At 49.2% G+C, this 18,854-nt stretch overlaps 2 protein-coding genes across 6 annotated transcripts in view; one reads left to right on the forward strand and one right to left on the reverse strand.

Annotated features, from left to right (window-relative positions):
- Positions 1-14,948, forward strand: part of PHAF1 (phagosome assembly factor 1) — a 31,416-nt gene extending 16,468 nt beyond the window's left edge. For all 4 annotated transcript variants that reach the window (XM_058706155.1, XM_058706157.1, XM_058706158.1 and 1 more), the window contains exons 5-17: positions 862-905; positions 3,735-3,814; positions 4,114-4,208; positions 4,843-4,940; positions 5,027-5,139; positions 8,390-8,523; positions 8,990-9,073; positions 10,753-10,835; positions 11,216-11,259; positions 11,737-11,780; positions 11,932-11,990; positions 12,604-12,676; positions 13,431-14,948. In XM_058706155.1, the coding sequence (XP_058562138.1) occupies positions 862-905; positions 3,735-3,814; positions 4,114-4,208; positions 4,843-4,940; positions 5,027-5,139; positions 8,390-8,523; positions 8,990-9,073; positions 10,753-10,835; positions 11,216-11,259; positions 11,737-11,780; positions 11,932-11,990; positions 12,604-12,676; positions 13,431-13,517 (1,038 nt within the window). In that variant the 3' untranslated portion in view covers positions 13,518-14,948. The remainder of the gene's footprint in view (positions 1-861; positions 906-3,734; positions 3,815-4,113; positions 4,209-4,842; positions 4,941-5,026; positions 5,140-8,389; positions 8,524-8,989; positions 9,074-10,752; positions 10,836-11,215; positions 11,260-11,736; positions 11,781-11,931; positions 11,991-12,603; positions 12,677-13,430) is intronic.
- B3GNT9 (UDP-GlcNAc:betaGal beta-1,3-N-acetylglucosaminyltransferase 9) lies at positions 14,500-17,815 on the reverse strand. 2 transcript variants are annotated; one of them, XM_058706152.1, is made up of 2 exons: positions 17,324-17,815; positions 14,500-16,946 (listed from the first exon to the last, which is right to left on the reverse strand). In XM_058706152.1, the coding sequence occupies exons 1-2, from the start codon at positions 17,484-17,486 to the stop codon at positions 15,700-15,702; spliced, it is 1,410 nt and encodes a 469-aa protein (XP_058562135.1). In that variant the 5' UTR covers positions 17,487-17,815; the 3' UTR covers positions 14,500-15,699. The 2 variants fall into 2 exon arrangements, with proteins under 2 accessions (XP_058562135.1, XP_058562136.1); XM_058706153.1 differs by having other exon boundaries at positions 17,298-17,408.
- Positions 17,816-18,854: the final 1,039 nt, after the last annotated feature.

Consider the following 18,854-nt stretch of genomic DNA (forward strand, 5'->3'; position numbering starts at 1 on the left):
CATGGGCATCTGTTCAACAATCTGGATGAAGGGAAAGGAGAGGTTATGCTGTGTGTGTGGTATCAGTTTTTCCTTCAGATTTAAAATGAGAATAAAATGTAATATGCAGTGCCTCAGGAGAATTTTGGCTAGTGATAGATTTTTTTTCTTCACTATTCTATAAATGTCTTTTTTATTAAGATTTTATTTTTAAGTAATCTTTACACCCAATGAGTAGCTAGAGCTCACAACCCTGAGATCAAGAGTTGTGTATTCTATCAACTGAGCCAGCCAGGTGCCCCACTATAAGTGTCTTTTCTTTTCTTTCTTTTTTTTTTTTTTTTTTTTTTTAAATTTTATTTTAGAGAGATACCGTACATGAGTTGGGGAGAGGGGCAGAGGAGGATAGAGAGAGTGAATCTCAAGTAGGCTCCACATCGAGCACAGAGCCCGATGAGGGACTCAGTCCCCCGACCCCGGGATTGTGACCTGAGCCAAAATCCAGAGTCGGACACTCAACTGACTGAGCCTCTCAGGCACCCCTATAAATGTCTTTTTATTTTTTTTTATTTTTATTTTTATTTTTTTTTAATTTTTTTTTTCAACATTTTTAATTTATTTTTGGGACAGAGAGACAGAGCATGAACGGGGGAGGGGCAAAGAGAGAGGGAGACACAGAATCGAAACAGGCTCCAGGCTCCGAGCCATCAGCCCAGAGCCTGACGCGGGGCTCGAACTCACGGACCGCGAGATCGTGACCTGGCTGAAGTCGGACGCTTAACCGACTGCGCCACCCAGGCGCCCCTATAAATGTCTTTTTAATCCATCTCTTTCAACTGCAGAGCATTACCAATGCTTAAAATTTGATTTTTTTTCTTTTAGGTGATTGAAGTATATGACTTGACTAAAGTAAAGTTAAAATATTGGTAAGTTTTCTCCCCTGTTGCTCTATGTCACAGGATTGGTACAAATGGACTTTATTACCCTCATTAAGTTAATAAAGAATTCCCATTCCTAGCAGTTCCAGGATTACAACCTGGTACCATGATTTCCTCAGGCAGCCTCCAAACCTACTTAGCTTCCCAAGGAAGAGAAGGAAGTGTTGTTAAGAACATGCTCTGTGTAAAACACTTCTCATATATGTCAGTTCATTTAATCCTTACAGCAAAGCAGGACCTCAGCTTAGGGGTGGTGACGTGACTGTCTTCTGGGTCATAGCTGCCCTCCCCAAATAGGTCTGACCCCAAAGCCTCTATGCTAAAGGGAATGCCAAAGGGACCTCTATTTGGGGGCCAAAATCTACTTCTTTTTTAAAAGTTTTTGTTTTTTTTTTTTAATGTTTATTTATTTTTCAGACAGAGAGAAACAGAGCATGAACGGGGGGAGGGTCAGAGAGAGGGAGACACAGAATCTGAAATAGGCTCCAGGCGGTCAGCACAGAGCCTGACGCAGGACTCGAACTCGTTACCACAAGATCATGACCTGAGCCGAAGCCGGATGCCCAACCGACTGAGCCACCCAGGCGCCCCAAAATCTACTTCTTAGAATGAAAATGGGGGTGGCCTATATCATGAACTAATATTTGAGCACCCTTTATGGCAAGGTGCTGTGCTACCATCTAGAATACTCCGTTTAGTAAGCTTCCTTAACAGGCTTCCCTTTCCCTTTGTGAGGGCGTGAAAAGGTCCAGTTCCTGGGGCTGGCTCGAGCAGCATTTGCCAATAGAGAAGTGGATAAAGCAAATGTGTAATAGTACTGGCCCCTTGCAGATTTCTTTTTGTCTTTTAGTTTTGTTGGAGCCTTTCTTTGTCTTTTCCCACTTAAGAGTTAGTGGTAGGTACCTATGACCCAACAATAGCACTACTAGGAATTTACCCAAGGGATACAGGAGTGCTGATGCATAGGGGCATATGTACCCCAATGTTTATAGCAGTGCTTTCAACAATAGCCAAATTATGGAAAGAGCCTAAATGTCCATTGACTGATGACTGGATAAAGGAGATGTCGTTTATATATACAATGAATACTACTTGGCAATGAGAAAGAATGAAATCATGCCATTTGTAGTAACGTGGATGGAACTGGAGGGGATTATGCTGAGTGAAATAAGTCAGTTAGAGAAGAACAGATATCTTATGTTTTCACTCCTATGTGGATCTTGAGAAAGTTAACAGAAGTCCATGGGAGAAAGGAAGGGGGAAAAAATAGTTACAAACAGAGGGAGGGAGGCAAACCACAAGAGACTCTCAAATACAGAGAACAAACTGAGGGTGGATGTGGGGGTTGGGGAGAGGCGGAAATGGATGATAGGCATTGAGGAGGGCACTTGTTGGGATGAGCCCTGGGTGTTGTATGTAAGCCAATTTGACAATAAATTATATTAAAAAAAATAAAAACTACAATGAGATACCACCTCATACTTTTTTTTTTTTTTTTAAGGTGGTAGGTAAAATTAAATAAATAACAAGAATTAGTGGTGGGTAAAATCATGAGGTCCTGGGTTAAACTGCCCTGTGTTCATCATTCTGTTACCTCTGTGACCTTGGGCAAGTCACTTAACCTCTCTAGGCTTGTTTTTCCATCAGAGAAATGAAGCCAGTACGTGGCTACTAGGTTAGGAAGATGACATGAGATACTGCTGGCAAAGCACTTGTCACCATGCCTGGTTAAAAAAAGAGGTGTTCCATGAATTATACTAATTTTTTTTTCCAACGTTTTTTTTTTTTGTTTTTTTTTTTTTTTTGGGACAGAGAGAGACAGAGCATGAACGGGGGAGGGGCAGAGAGAGAGGGAGACACAGAATCGGAAACAGGCTCCAGGCTCCGAGCCATCAGCCCAGAGCCCGACGCGGGGCTCGAACTCACGGACCGCGAGATCGTGACCTGGCTGAAGTCGGACGCTCAACCGACTGCGCCACCCAGGCGCCCCTAATTATACTAATTTTTAAATTAACCTTTAAGCATTCTCCTTACATGCTCATCATCTGAAATCATGTGTTGCTCTTCATTCCCAAGCCCCTGCCCCTTGGGTTTTTCCTCTTTGCATGGGATCTGCCCCTCACCCCCAACCTACCTGTTCACCTAGTCCATGGGTGCTGGCTGGTTCTTCTGCCTAGTAAGAAAGCAAGCTGCTTTGCTTGGTTATACACTATTCTCTTAAGATGTTCATCCCTTTTTAAGAAAGTTCCTTTTCAAGCCAAACTGCTAATAGGCATCCTGGGAAAACACATTCACACTCTCTATTCCTGGGGCCCTTCTTTATCCAAGTCCAAATGCCATAGGGCTGAGACTGAATTTATTTCCTTCTAAATTGTGCCTGGTGACCACACGTGTCTTGGGAGGCCCTAGAGGATCAATTCAATATGTCAGTCTCAGGAGACTTGACTTATTCTGACCCCATTAATTATCCTTCACTTAAAAGTTCTTTAATTAGGGGTGCCTGGGTGGCTCAGTCGGTTGAGCGTCCGACTTCGGCTCAGGTCGTGATCTCGTGGTCTGTGGGTTCGAGCCCCGCGTCGGGCTCTGTGCTGACAGCTCAGAGCCTGGACCCTGTTTCAGATACTGTGTCTCCCTCTCTCTGTGACCCTCCCCCATTCATGCTCTGTCTCTCTCTGTCTCAAAAATAAACATTTAAAAAAAAAAGTTCTTTAATTAAACTTGTGTTTTGACATGCTTGTAGGCTCACCTGCCTGTGTTTTAAGAATAACTCTTCCAGCCACCATCTTCAGTGATCTGAAAAGCATCTTTGTTTTTCAGTGGAGTGCATTTTAACTCTCAGGCCATAGCTCCCACCATTGAGCAGATTGACCAGTCTTTTGGTGCGACCCATCCTGGAGGTAAGCCAAGTCTATCTGTTTCTTCTGTCACAGCCTATAATGATAAGCCTGGCAAGTGGCACCATCCCAGCCCTAGTGCCCCTTCCTACAGGAAGCCAGGTTCTGGTAGAATTTGTGGGTTGATACTTGGGTGTGAGGGAAAGCTTCTCCCTCTTGTTTTCACAAGTAACAAGTTTTCACTTGTTTTGACTAGTAAGTCAGTTCAAGAATCAGGCACAAGGAAGGTGTTACCAGGCTAGTGTGTGTTCTCATCTCTGGTACCATTCAACCATGTCATTTTCTCCTCCCCACTCTTACAGTGTACAACTCCGCTGAGCAGCTCTTCCACCTCAACTTCAGAGGACTGTCTTTCTCTTTTCAGTTAGACTCGTGGACTGAGGCTCCCAAGTACGAGGTTAGCCCTTTCCTTCCCACGGTATTTGTCACCCAGTACCCGGGTGATATGGGCCCAGCAGATAGTGCCACTGGGGAGGTTGGATAGGTACCCTTTTTTGGTTTCCTCATCTCTGAGGTCTTTAGGGGCCAACATGGATAGGACTGATAGCAAGAACAAAGCCTGAGCCAGCATTCCCAGGGGGAGGGCACTTCCCACTGCAGAGTGAGGATTGTCAGAGATAAATCCAGTTTGCCTTGCTTTAAAACTAAATCACTGTGTTTTTTTCAGTAACCTAGAGTTTGAGATAATTCATTCTGGATTTTCAGTTATTTATTGCTTTTAGCAAAATGTTTCATTCATCCTTAGGTAGCAGCGTCCTTAGGGTCGTGAAATGATAGATGTTTGTAAGGCTTACATTTTATTAAAGGAACCATTCCTGCATGTTTTTCTTGATGAAGGAAAGAAAAACTGAGTAAAATGAAAGATGAACTTGAATGGATGGGGTGAGTTTATTGACCTGGAGCCAGGTTTAACTGTTGTTTAGGTTTGACCTGGCCAGTTCTTGAAGACCATGAGTGCTGGAGAAATGCCAGAGCCTGGGCCATATGGCCTGCAGTGGGCTCTCAGTAAAACTTTTGTCCTGTGTTTGCAGCCCAATTTTGCCCATGGTCTAGCTTCTCTCCAGATACCCCACGGAGCAACTGTGAAACGAATGTACATCTACAGTGGAAACAGCCTACAGGATACCAAGTGCGTTTGGGGAGCACAAGTTTCATGGGCCATGGACTCCCTGGGAGGGAGGGTGAAGCCTCTGCTCATTTTGTGCCTGCCTCCAGGGCTCCCGTGATGCCCCTGAGCTGTTTCCTTGGCAATGTGTATGCTGAGAGTGTAGATGTTCTTCGAGATGGAACTGGACCCTCAGGTTTACGACTTCGGCTACTTGCTGCAGGTCAGTTACTGGCCTTGGGGTGGTGGATTATATTCATGTTGAGACGGTCTAAAATCCCACATGCTTAGAGGTAGTTGGTACAAGATAATGTAGATGCTTATGGTTAAAGCTTTCATTTAAATTTAATGAAAAAGGACAAGACACAGTTTTGTCATTAGTAAATCTTAATAAGTAACAGTAGCATTGCTTCTCCTAGCATGTATATAGCCTTCTGTGTGCTTATGTGGATTTTCAGTTGTTCCCAGGCTGTTTACTAGAGATGCATGTTATGAGCTTCGATATTGGAGTGTTCTGCCCTTTTCTACCCCTTATGCCCAGTTCTCAGGAGGCTGGCAGAAGGGACTTCTTGAATTCTGGTTTGGCCACATCCACTGAGAGTTTTGCTGACTATGAACAAAAAAAGAGCTGCTGTCTTCAATGGCTGGTCTCTCTAGGATCCATGTCTCATTTGTGATTTCCTTGTGCGGCATGGCCAATCTCAGCTACTTTGGACCTTGGGTCATGCTTCGTATTAGTAGTATGGGGATCTCCTATGTCGAGTTTGCCTCCGTGCCTTTGGCCTGGGTGCCAGCATAGGGGCTATGCCTAGCCAGTGTTTGTTCATAAATTGGGGTCTTGCATTCGTTTCTAAGGCACTAGTTCTTAACTATGAAGAATCTGGTGTATGAACTCTGAAGTCACTCCCCTGAGCAGTTAGATAGTTCCCCACCTCCAGGTTAGAAATTTCTAAAAGTGTGATTTTCTAGCCAAACAGAAAACTAATGTTACACTTGAGCTATACTGTTTGAGAGAATTGAGCTGTAGCAACAAGGTCAATCTAGGGTCTTTCTTGTCAGAAGGATCACTCCTTGAAACACTGAGGTAGTCAAGGATGGCACAGTTATCCCAAGTGACAGCAGGAGGAGTCTGTTGGGAGCGGGGACTCTCCAGTTCTGACTTCCACCTTGTATAGCACACTCCCAGCAGTCACATCTCACTGCTTGCCGGATGAGTTGGGGAGACACTTTAAGTCAGGGACTCACCCAAGTTACTGTCCAATCTAGTACTCGTTGAGAGTTTCCTTTGGCAAGCGTAACTTGTCTCAGCCAACCCATTTCTCACATGTTTCCTGTGGAGTGCAGCTACAGTGATGTTTTTAAGATAAGAAGACAGTTCCATCTATCTTGGTCCTCACAATAATTTATAGGAAGATTCACTCCAGGGAATCAGAAGCTAAAATAGGCTCCTAAAAATGAGGGTACTTTTACCTGGGTAGGCTTCAGGTAGAGTGAGACGAGAGAGAAGACCCACCTGTGAAGAGTGCCTTCCTAGTAGCCCCATCTGCATATTCACAAGTGTACCTGGGGACTATGGGCTTACAGTATAGGACTTCTGGTGGTCAGCCAGGATTGCCAAAACTGCAAGATATATAGACCGAGGTTAATGTTGACTATGGTTTTCCCAGGACCTAGTTAATTTATTTATTTATTTTTGTAATGATTTTTTTTTTAACGTTTATTTATTTTTGAGACAGAGAGAGACAGAGCATGAAGGGGGGGAGGGTCATAGAGAGGGAGACACAGAATCCGAAACAGGCTCCAGGCTCTGAGCTGTCAGCACAGAGCCTGATGCGGGGCTCAAACTCACAAACCGTGAGATCATGACCTGAGCCGAAGTCGGCCATTTAACCGACTGAGCCACCCAGGCGCCCCTGGACCTAGTTAATTTAAACACAACCTTATTTGCCACTCATTGTATATGTGCTGTGACTGAAGATTCTTGGATTGGTTGAAGAACTCGGTACCAACTTATTTCAGATTGTGGATTCCTGAAGTCTTCCCTATATAACAAATCGATTATTATAAAGAGCCTTGTCAATTATAAAGTTCTATGCAGAGTAAGGTGATGGTGGTTATCATGGACCAGGAAATTCAGTCTTCCTCAGGTTCTTGCCTTTTACAAAAGAAAAAAAAAAAGTTTGTTTATTTTGAGAAAAAGAACATGAGCAGGGTAGGGGCAGAGAGGGAGAGAATCCCAAGCAGGCTCTGTGATGTCAGCGCCAAGCCCAACACAGGGCTCAGTCCCATGAACAGGGAAATCATAACCTGAGCCAAGATCAAGAGTCAGAAGCTTAACCAACTGAGCCACCCAGGTACCTCCCCCACCTTTTTTTTTTTCCCCCCCGGTGGAGGAGACAGAAAATACTTTGTCTTTCCATCCACAGAATGGGGAAAATCTTCCTGTTAGGAGTGTCTGTTGCTATTCCACAGCTGCTGCTATGTGTGTGTTTAACTGGAACTGTTTCTGAAATGTATTAGAGTCAGGGTTTAAAGATTCTTCCCAAAGAAGAAACTCATGGCAAATAGGGTATTCTTATCCTCCCACTTCTCTGGTTTTCGTTTTAAAATTTTTTTTTTCAACGTTTTTTATTTATTTTTGGGACAGAGAGAGACAGAGCATGAACGGGGGAGGGGCAGAGAGAGAGGGAGACACAGAATCGGAAACAGGCTCCAGGCTCCGAGCCATCAGCCCAGAGCCTGACGCGGGGCTCGAACTCACGGACCGCGAGATCGTGACCTGGCTGAAGTCGGACGCTTAACCGACTGCGCCACCCAGGCGCCCCTCTGGTTTTCGTTTTTGAGTGTTAGTGGGTCTATCAGTGTTTGTAGAATTAGGGATGAGTTAATGGATGTTTCACTCTTGGCTTTTTTATAGAGTGCTTTTTTTCTTTAAGTCCAGTCTCTGGTTGGAGGTTACCAGTGAGAAGCCCCTCTTAACATAAATTCTTGTATCTTGTCAGGACCTAGAAAATGGCAAGAGATAGAACCTCATTCTATACTTCCATAGCGCCTATGCTGCTGTTTATTGTACCACAGTTGTGTGGTGTGGGATTGGGATCTTCACACCATAAGCTCCAATAAGGACAGAGACTGCACTTGTTTTGCCCAGCATGTTTCCTCAATATCTAACAAAGTGTCTATCCCATCGTAGTTAATAAGTAAATATTTGGTAACTGAATAAAGTTTCCAGAGCTCCACATCACTTTTGTGGGATTGAATGAGTCTCTGGGATTATTTCAAGTAGATGGTGATCTCTCATAACATCACAAGCTGTATGACTTGGTATTTCCCCTTATATGCAGTCTTGCCCCTCAGCCAGAGCTAATAATGCAGCATGCAGCAAGTGGCCTCTCTGGGAGCCCCTGGGCCTTAGGCTGCAGCATCTCAGGCCCTGGCTGGGAACCTGACCACCTCCCCCTTCTCCTCTGCAGGTTGTGGACCTGGCCTATTAGCAGATGCCAAGATGCGGGTATTTGAACGTTCAGTGTATTTTGGTGATTCCTGCCAAGATGTTCTTAGCATGCTTGGCTCTCCACACAAGGTCTTCTATAAGTCAGAAGACAAGGTAGGGGAAATGTGTTTATAAAGTCAAAAAGGCAGTCTCTCTCTTTTTTTAAGTACACACTACTCCCAACATGGGGCTCTAACTTGCAACCCCAGTGTCAAGAGTCACATGCTCTACCTACTGACTGAGCCAGCTCCACTTTTCTTTTTTAATCAATATTAAGTTAATATCAAGTAAATATAAATTGTTATTTTTCCATAGAACCTGTTCTATTACAGTTGACAAAGAATTAAATTGAAAGCTCTTGTCTGATCCTGTTGATCAGATTGTCCTGCCTTTTCTTGGACACCAGGGCTTAGTCTGTAGTCAACCAAAGCTCAGTGTTATTCAGCACTAGCAGCAGGGACTCTGACACTCCTGCTCACCTGATAGCTTAATGTTACACACAAAGCACAATTTGTAGACTTTCAGTTAATCCAAGAACTGTATTAAGGGGTTGGATTTTATTTTATTTTTTTCCTAACAGATGAAAATTCATTCTCCTTCCCCTCATAAACAAGTTCCATCCAAGTGCAATGACTACTTTTTTAACTACTTCACTCTTGGAGTGGTAAGTTCTGATTCCTGAGAGAAATGTTGGATTTCTGTGGTGGTGGACCATGCACCTGGGCATACCTTTGTGTACACGGGAGCTCGTAACCATGCCTGGCAGCAGGAAAACTAGCCCCAGCTGGCTTTGCCCAGTGCTGCCTTGCATTGGTACCCCAAAGTGGGCCTTCTCTGCCACCAAGATTGCTTAGAAACACAGGTTCCCTGGTATGTCTTGGCTTCTTCATTGAGGGAAGCGTGCTGCACAGGTGGCAGCTGTGGGAGTCATCCCAATTAACCTATTTTGGGATCTGCCTGTTTGTAGAACACAGGACCCTCTTCTGGGGTCACAAAATAGGGAGACTAAAAAGTAGGGGTGTGCTTATGTGTTTGCAGGGGATCACCCCAGAGGCATTGCTGTGGCCCTGTGTTCTGGATGTAGGGTGCTGAACAGAGCTTGTGGCCACTGTCAGTGCTGACAGTCCTGCTAGTAGATGGGATGTGTGTGAGAGAAGTTGTGTAAACCCTGCCCTAGCAGGATACATCTCTTAGGGCAGGGTTGGCCTGGACCTTGATTCTTCTAACCTTTGAGCCTTCTAGGGCCTGAGTTCCTGAAACAGCAAAGAAAGGGTAGATTCTGGAGAGGGAGAGAGGAGATACTGGGTCTGCCTATGTGGATAAAGACCAGAGGAGCCAGGGGTAGTAGGGGCACGGCAGCAGGCTCATAAACTCTTGAGGTAGGACAGTGGCAGAGGGAATGGTGCTTTGTAAACTGAACCTCTTGAGGTCAAGGACCAGTGATGATAAGTGACAAGAAAGATGGAACAAATGGCCCAGCCCTAATAGGACTTAATGTAGGAATGGAATCAGAGGGAAATCTGGGGTCACAGGCCTGAACAGCTGTCAGAGTGTGAAACTGGGAAGGGTGTGGTGAATAGGAGAGAGTGTTCGATAGGCAGCATCAACCCCAAGTCTGAGTCCTGGTCAGAGGCTGGATTTTCATTTCCCAGGGTCACTGATTCTCACAGAGAGGGCCTAATGGAAGCCAGAAGGGTCTTGCGGTCATGGCATTCAGAGTAATTAGATGCCTTGAGCCTCTGAAAAGTCAGGTGGTCGCTAAATCTTCTTAGTGACCTTTAAGCCAAGAGTTTTTGTTTTGTTTTGTTTTTTTTAAACGTTTATTTATTTTTGAGACAGAGAGAGACAGAGCATGAACGGGGAGGGTCAGAGAGAGGGAGACACAGAATCTGAAACAGGCTCCAGGCTCTGAGCTGTCAGCACAGAGCCCGATGCAGGGCTCGAACTCATGGACCGCGAGATCATGACCTGAGCCGAAGTCGGCCGCTTAACCAACTGAGCCACCCAGGCGCCCCTAAGCCAAGAGTTTTTAATCGAGTGCTTGTTAGGCAAGATCTCCATGATAGGTTTGAGTTCCCAAGCAGTGGCAGCTGTAGCCCACAAACCTGCTTGGCCTGCTGCTACCAAGTTTGGAATGGGAGACCCACAGATGATTGGGTCCCCCCCCTTTACTGAAAATGTCCAGTTAAGGCTGCTTGCCTCAGCTGCTCCCTTGACTGTTGTTTGGCAGAAGGCTGTTGTCCAGAGGCATCTCTATTATGAAGTGGCCGTCTCTGAGTTGGACATGTCCTTTCCCAACCTCAGTAACTTTCCCTACTTGGAAATCCTTGTTTTCTATCCCAGGATATCCTCTTTGACGCAAATACACACAAAGTGAAGAAGTTTGTCCTACACACCAATTACCCTGGGCATTATAATTTTAACATGTGAGTATACCTGTACCTGCCCCTCCAAAACTGAGCTTTGAACTAAAAATTCCCAGTGAAAGAGAGCTGTGGCTTTGAATGCTCACTAATTTGTACCTAAATTCTTAGTTTTATGGGAAGCAAACATTTCTTGAGTGTTTGTTCTGTTCCTGGTACAGTGTCCAATACCTTTTATCTCTCCATTTGTACCCATTTTACAAATAGGGAAATAGGTTCAGAGAGCTTGGTATCTTATCCAAGATGATAGGGTCTTTAGACCCCAGAGCCAGGGCTTTGGGGGACAGATTCATTATGTTTTTCCTGGGTTGCAGGGTTGAGATGCACAGGGGGTCAGGCCTCTCATGGGGCCCAGCCTTTACCTATCTGACTTCTCTCTCTAGTTATCATCGCTGTGAGTTCAAGATCCCACTAGCCATAAAGAAAGGTAAGTAGTGAATATCTTCAGAGTAAAGAAACTGTTTTGGAGAGTTAGTCTCTCATGATGAGAAGAGACCGTGATCCAAACAGAAATGCTAATGGTTGGGTTTATGGAGCCTTTGCCCTTAGCCTCAGCTCCTCTGGGTTGGGCTCTTTGTTCTGGGGCTGTATTGTTCTGGTCTGTAGTCTCCTGAAGGTTCTAAAGGTCTTTTCCTTTGACCATGGGATTGATGAGTGGGGATTGGTTGTCTCTGACGGGGAGTTTCCTATACATGATTATCCAGGTGCTTCCAGGTCAGTCTTGTGACTGCTGTCCATCTGCTGGTTCACTACCCTCTTCCATTCAAGAACTCTGAAATAGCCCATCTGCCTTCCCTCTGTACTCCAACCCCAATGCACAGGGTGGCCAGGTTTGGATTCCGCCTAGGGCTGGGGTCACAGGTGTGCTGGGCCAGCTACCAACCCACCCTATGTTTCTTTTCAGAAAATGCAGATGGTCAGACAGAAACATGCACAACCTACAGCAAGGTGAGCTCATATTTTCCCACCTGATGTAGCCCCAAAATGAAGTGGGTGTGAGCCCACCAGCAGTCTGGGGCCCACATCCTATGGGCCAGCCACTGGTCACGGGCATGGTTAGGTCTCTGCTAAGCTCTTGCCACCCCCATCCCTTTTGCAGTGGGACAGTATCCAAGAGCTCCTGGGCCACCCTGTGGAGAAGCCTGTTGTCCTACACAGGTGAGCGGGAGGCTGCTGTCTCTGATGACCCCATCCTGCTCCTCACAGCCCAGATGGGGTAGGGAAGCCTAGCAATGCCTATGGCTTAGAAATGACAGAAGTTGCTAGTGTTGCCACAGACATTATTTCCTGCCCCCACCCTGCACATTACAACAGGGCCAGCTATTCTGCATGTTTACCTGTACCAGAGAGGTTGCCCCCTGTGATAGCCCCCCTCCAGCTACCTCCAGCTAGAGGGACCCTTTCACCCCTAGTTATTCAGAAAGTAAAGCACTTTTCATTGGCTTCCCTGGACTCTTTTTTCCCATCAGAGTTTCACAGGCTGCAGCCCACAGCTTTGTACTCAGTTGCCATGCTGCATGTGGCTCCTCCTTCCTAACTTCTTGCCACGCCACTCTAACTTCGTAATAACCTTCTGTGTACCACTAGACTGTGTAGGATTCAGAGCTTGAATAAGACCTGTCACCACCCTTGGGACCTCAAGGGCCTTTGTGGGAAACAGATAAAGCCATGAGAGACCAGTGGACAATAGCCCCCATCCCAAAAGGGACTGGATGCCCTGCCTGGCCTCGGCTTTTGTCTGCCCCTCTAATTCTGGCTTCCCTGGCCTCAGGTCCTCCTCCCCAAACAACACCAACCCATTTGGCTCCACATTCTGCTTTGGTCTTCAGCGGATGATCTTTGAGGTAAGCCCTGGGGGTTAAGGGGCTGGTGGCCATGCCAGGGATGGGCAAGTGATGGAGAAAGGTTGGGGAGGGCCTAACGGCTCTGCTGGGTGAGTTAATCCTTCCACAGTAACCCTGTCTGCTAAGAATCTGACCTACCCACATTCAACAGTAAGGGTTCAGAAACTATGTTGGGGACATTTGGGATGATGGAGGCTAAAGCAGTGATCTATATCCAACAAGGTGAGAGGTGATGGCTATCCCACATATTTGAGAATGTAAATACAGTAGGAGAGGAAACGCCAGGGGGCAAGTGGGGCTCACCACAAGAGTGTTGGGTACCTTTGCATGCCATATGAAAGAATGTGCTATGGGTAAGTGTCTATAGAGGCCCCACTGGCTTGGGAGAGGAATGGGCTGTCCCTGTTTTCTCTTTTGGTTGCTACACCCAAATAACTTCAGTAGGCCCCAAGCAGTTCCAGAAGGACTGGATAAATAGGTATAGTGAAGTTGATGTATTCCATGAAGAGCAGGCAGTTTCTGGGCCAGAGATGAGCTCTAACATGAGTTGGGGGCGTTTAGGGATCAGCCCACCCCTGTGTGCAGGTGTTTTGTACATGGAACAATCCACTGTGCACAGGAGCTGCTTCAAATCCTTTCTCTGCAGTCACAGCTCCAGTACTAGCCTCACTGGTGGTTTTTATGGATGATTGCCTGCCCTGCCTACATCCCTTCTTCTCCTTCCCTTTGATTCCTTGTCCTCTACTCACACCAGGTCATGCAGAATAACCATATTGCCTCGGTGACCCTGTATGGCCCCCCCAGGCCTGGTGCCCACCTGAGAACAGCGGAGCTCCCCTAAGGACATCACCGCCCATGCCCCTCTGCCCTGTGGAGATGTGCATCGCATCCTATTCAGCAGGCTTCCATGTGCCACCCTGTGGGTTTTCTTGGACACCCTACCAGTGTTGAAGGGCTGTTGTGATGTTCTGAGGTGGGGCTCAGACTGGGTGCTCTGCCATGGAGTGAGAGGCCCAGATATTCCTCTGTCTGTCCTCGGCTTGCTGGTGCCAACAGAGGACACCGACTGCAAAGAGAAGCACAAACTCTGAGCCTTGATACCTGGACCCAGGAGACCTCGACTAACACATAAGGAGGCAGGGTTCTTTCTCCTCTGCCCCACACACATTGGGAAAAGTTGGGACTCTTTCTGTGGCTGAGGTCACAGGCACCAAGGACGAGGATGAGGTCCTGCCTTTGGCCCATTGTTGCCACGTGACCCTTAAGGCAAGCAGGTAGCATGTCCATAGTACTTGGTTGCAACTTTTGCACTACATCTACTTTAGTTACTTGATGAGCTGGCTGTGGCCAACGTGGCCCACCTGCCCTTCCCTGTTCCTTCCTTGCACGTGCTCCCTACCAGGCCCAGTAGGCACGCCCAGCTGGTTGAAACACAACTTTTTACCATCTAGGTATGTGCCCAGGCCTTGTTCCTACCCCTCTTGGAGCCAGCCTTCAAGGTCACCTGTGCCCCCACTCTTCCCCAACATGGCTGGCAGGCTGCATGTTTCCATCCTGTTTGCCTCTTTTATTTAATGCCAAAGTTTTAGCCAAAGACATCTTCCTCCTTTTGTTGTTTCAGCATTCTGTTCTGCACTGAGGGCTGGCTCTCTTGCCCCAACCCTGGGGAGTGTCCCCTGGCCAGGCCCATTCATGGTTCAAGGCCTCTGGGGGCTCAAGGAAAGCTGGGCTGCTCAGTCTTTACATGGGTCTTACTAAGGAAAATAGCATATGTGCTTTAAAAATAATCCTTTTGAAAAGAATTGAAAAGAGAAATGTATAATTTTATCCCATTTTTAATATTTTGGTCTAGCAACTTGTGATACATAGATGACAATTTTGTGAGTTTTTCAAATGTGTGTACATATTTTTGTAAATATGACTCTTTTGTAATTAACTCATGTACAGCCTCATCCTGTAGAGTTTAACAATGAATGTGCAGGGGACCTGCCCCAGGCTCCTAAGTGGTTCCTGGGTTACAGCCAGGCTTGTGTGGCGCTCCCATAACTTTGTGACTGACTGATGTCTTCCTATTTGGACTGTGGCCTGGCCGGAGGACCCCCCCTCCCCCCAGCCCACATTACATCCCACTGTTGGGGCAGCAAGGACTATTCCCATCCTCCTAGAATAGGGGAACCTTCCTCATGCCCTGCCCATACCCCTCCAATAAAGGCCTATGCCCTCAGCAGCGGCTTACCACGTGCTGTTGCTGGGATGTTTGTACTAAAATAAACATGGGGTGTTGATTTTTGAGAAACTGGGTGGTTGAAGAATATGGGTACTTTTATGGTGGTAGCTTTATCTTAGGTTCTTTGGCTCCTCTGAGTGGGGCAGCATAGCCTCTAGTAGGAGACTGGCATTGTTGTATGGGTGAAAGTTCTGCAGTGGGGAGACTCTAGGTGGGACCATGCACTCAGCTATCCCTGTGTGCCTCTGTCCCTGGTGTTCCAGCCAGACCAGGGCCCAGGAGGGGTTGGCTTCAGGATAGACCTCAGAAGATTTAAAGATCTGCCCAGGGCTGAAAATCTGATTTGGAGGCGCAGGTGGGAAGCCAAATGCCTGCCTGGAGGACCGAGGCCAGGCCCCCACACCTCCTCCAGCCTTGGAGAAAAAAACAAAAAACTGCATCTGCAGCATTCTAGGGCCTCCAAACCAAGGACTAGGGTCAGATTACGTGAGCCTCTTACCACCACCCATCCCAGCTCCCCAAAACCTATTTGGTAGTAGGAGGACCAAACATGTCCCTGTTTGGCAGAGCCTGGTGCTCTATGGCCTCAGCCCTGGCTGTCTCAAAGGACTACTTTTCGAATGGTTCCAGGCCAGCAGGAGCCAAGCACAATCTTAGTTCCTTGGGGCCCCGTAGAGGCCAATTCCTGGTGAAATGGGGCTAGAGTTTGAACTCTTCAGCCTCCGGGAGAGAATTACATACACGGCAATAATTATCCTGGGTCTGAATGAAGGGGATCTTGGGGCCATGAAGTTACTTAGGAGTCCCACCGGAAAGAGCCAGCAGCAGCAGGCCAAGGACGCGCACAGGCTGGGCCATGGGGCCCGTTCAGCAGGCGCCACATAAGCCAGATGTCGGCCGCCGAGAGCCCGTGCACTACAACTAGCTCTCGGTAAAAGCAGGGGTCAAAGGTGCGCAGGTGCGGCGCCGCTGAAGGACGAGGGATGCCAAAGGTGCGGAAAGCAGGGTGAGGTTCCGGTGTGAGCCGAAGGCGCTGTAGACACATGCCCAGAAAGACGTCGTCAATGGGAAAAAGCTCAACCTGTGCACAGGCGCCGGCCAGGCGACGCAGCGTAACCCCTGAAAGCACAAAGCCACCACCACCTGCGTAGGCCGGGTAGGCGGGCAAGCCATACACAGCCTCTGGGATGTAGTATTTGCTAGCCCGCGCGCGGATTGGCCGAGCCTGCACAATCACGTCACCCGCAAGCAGGTCCTGCGCCGGGTCCCGCGGCGCCAGGAACTCCAGCAGGTTTCCCACGTGCACAAACACATCTGCGTCGCCCTTAAAAACGAAGCGCACCTCGGGACAGTAGGCCGAGGCCCAGGCCAGAAAGTGGATCTCCTTGAGCGTTAGGTTGAAGAAAGTGTCGTCAAAAGCCCAGAGCAGGATGTCCGCGTATGCACGGCTTTCGGCACGCAGCAGGGCTGGCCAGTGGGTTCGCGTGCCCTCCCCCTCGGCGTCTGCCCTGTCAGTGCCCGTGCTTCTGGGCACGCCCAGCAAGAACACGCGGCGCACGAGCGCCCCCTGCACACGGCCCTCAGCACCCCACGTCTGGCGCACGGCCTGGCGCCGCTCGAAGTCCGCCGCCACTGACTTGACGGCGATGAGCAAGTCAGGTCCACCTTCAGGTGCGCCATCTCCTCGGCATTTGTGCGGCTGATTAATGAGCAAGGGGAAGCGCCGCTGGTCCTTGGCGCGTAGGTAGCGGCCAAAGTCAAAGGGTCCCGTGGGTGTGGGCGGCTCCGGTGTGTCCCCTTCGTAGACCAGAGGGGCTGGGGCTGGGGCTGCGTCCGCGTCCCGTGCCTGGAAGACTCGGAGTCCCGGAGTAGGCGCTGCCTCTACCTTCCCTTGCGCTCGGGGTGCGTTGGTCGTCGGGGTCGCGCCCTCGCGCTGTGTGTAGAGCAGGAGGCCGAGGGCGGTGCCAAGGAGAAGCGTGATCGACGCGTCCCCGCGTAGGCGCAGCCTCCGCCTCATGTCCGCGTGGCTCACGCCCCCGCCCCCTGCGGAGAAACTCAGTCAGGGGCCCCTGCCGCGAAAGCCAGCGGCTGGTAGGGGCTCCCAGCCCCACTCTCCCCAGGGGGAGGGGGCTGAGGCCACAAGCCGAGGGTCTCCGCTACCAGCCATTCGTCCTCCGGCGTTTTCTTCTCCGGGCCGTGGCACCCCACCCCACCCCCACCAACACTGGGATGGGCACCCTGAAGGGGCTGGAAGTTCCTCCTAGTAGCCAATTCCCACCCCTCAACCCCGGCCCAGGACGGTTCCTCAAGGCCGGGAGCCTCGGAGCCTCGGCCCGATTCCCAACCCGCCCTTCCCGCGCTGTAGCCGAATCCCTTCCACCCCTCCCTACCCACCACGTCCTTGGGATCCCGACACTCACTCTCGTCCCTTGGGAGCGGCGCGGCCCCGGACGCCAGGGCTCCGGGGCTCAGCGCAGGGTCCCAAGGGCAGCCATGAACCGGGCCTGGGCCAAATGCAGCGTTGGCAGGAAGGGGGGCCGGGGCCGCTGCCACGTGACCCTCCAGCTGTGCGCGCCGGGACATCTGGAGCTCAGCTCCGCCCTGGCGCCTCAGGGAGCGCTGTCTCCAAGTGGGGACTAATCTCTGAGAATCCCCACAGGCAACTCTCTGGGAAGGTCTGAGAAGGTGGGTTCTAGTCTCGGTGTGGGCTCAAATGCCCCAAATCTGCCTTTCCGTGAGGGCAGGAAGAAACAGCCTTTCTGGTTAATCTCCACACCCCCACCTCTTCGGAGTGGGACAGGGTCTTGGCTGGCAGGAGCCTGGGGCAGGCGGGTCCCAAATCCCTGAGGCCCAGCGTCTTAGACATCTACTTGGCCACTGTCCCAGACTATCTTGGAAGAGCCTCTCCTCAGCTCACCAGCAGCCCTGGTTCTACCAGGCAGGTAAATTGGTTCTACCAGAACCATAAATTATAAATGGCCCCGGACACGTGGCTGCCTCCCTACTCCTGGTTCTATGCTCCCCCACTCCCACCCTCCAGCGCGCGCGCGCGCGCGCGCGCGCGCGCGCTCTCACACACACACACACACACACACACACACACACACCAAAGACAGGTCATTCAATTCTCACAACGTTGGTAGCAGCTTTCATTGCTCATGTCTAGGTGGGGACAGTGCCTTTCAGGGAGTTAAGTGACTTGCCCAGCATCATATAAGCAGAAAGTAAGAGCACTGCCCCAGGTCTTCTGGAACTCAGTCTGGAACTCTTCCCTCTGTCCTCCTTTGCCCCCTCTCTCCATCTATCCACTAGGACACAGGACAGGGGGTCAACCCCCTCTGCTTTAACTTCACAGCAAGCACTTAAGTCTGTTTCCCCAGAGGCACCTCTTGGGCCCCCTGGTCCCTAGTGCCCCAAATCAGCATAGCCTCCTGCAGGCCTGGGCCACTGCAGGCCAGATTGGACAGACAGGGATGGTTCAGCTAGGGGATTCCTGAAGCATGCCGTGAGCAAAGGGTTTGATCCGGGACCCAGGTGGACAGAGAGTTGTTCTGGAGATTGAGGGCCCCCATCTCAGCAGGCAACCCCACCCTCCATCCAGCTGACAAAAGCTGAAACCCTGAGGTCCTCCTTCACTCTCACTCCTCATCCAGTGTCATTAGGCTTGCTATCTTTCATCCTAAACTGCTCCTAGTGTTCATCCCTTCCCTCCATCTCTGCTGCCACTGCCCTAGCCTAGACCCTCTCTCTCCTCCCCTCCCCTCTCTCCATCCTCCTCTCTCCCCATCTCCCTCCTCACCAGCCTCCCAACCTTAACTCCCCAAACCCTCTAAATGCTTCTCACTGGCCTCAGTATAAAATCCAAACTCTATAAAATGGCTCACCAGTCCCCAAGCTATCTGCCTCCCATACTCACCATCTGGTCTGGTCTCTCTACAAACCCACCCACCC

This window comes from Neofelis nebulosa, chromosome 17 (assembly GCF_028018385.1).
Source record: "Neofelis nebulosa isolate mNeoNeb1 chromosome 17, mNeoNeb1.pri, whole genome shotgun sequence".
Lineage (NCBI taxonomy): Eukaryota > Metazoa > Chordata > Mammalia > Carnivora > Felidae > Neofelis > Neofelis nebulosa.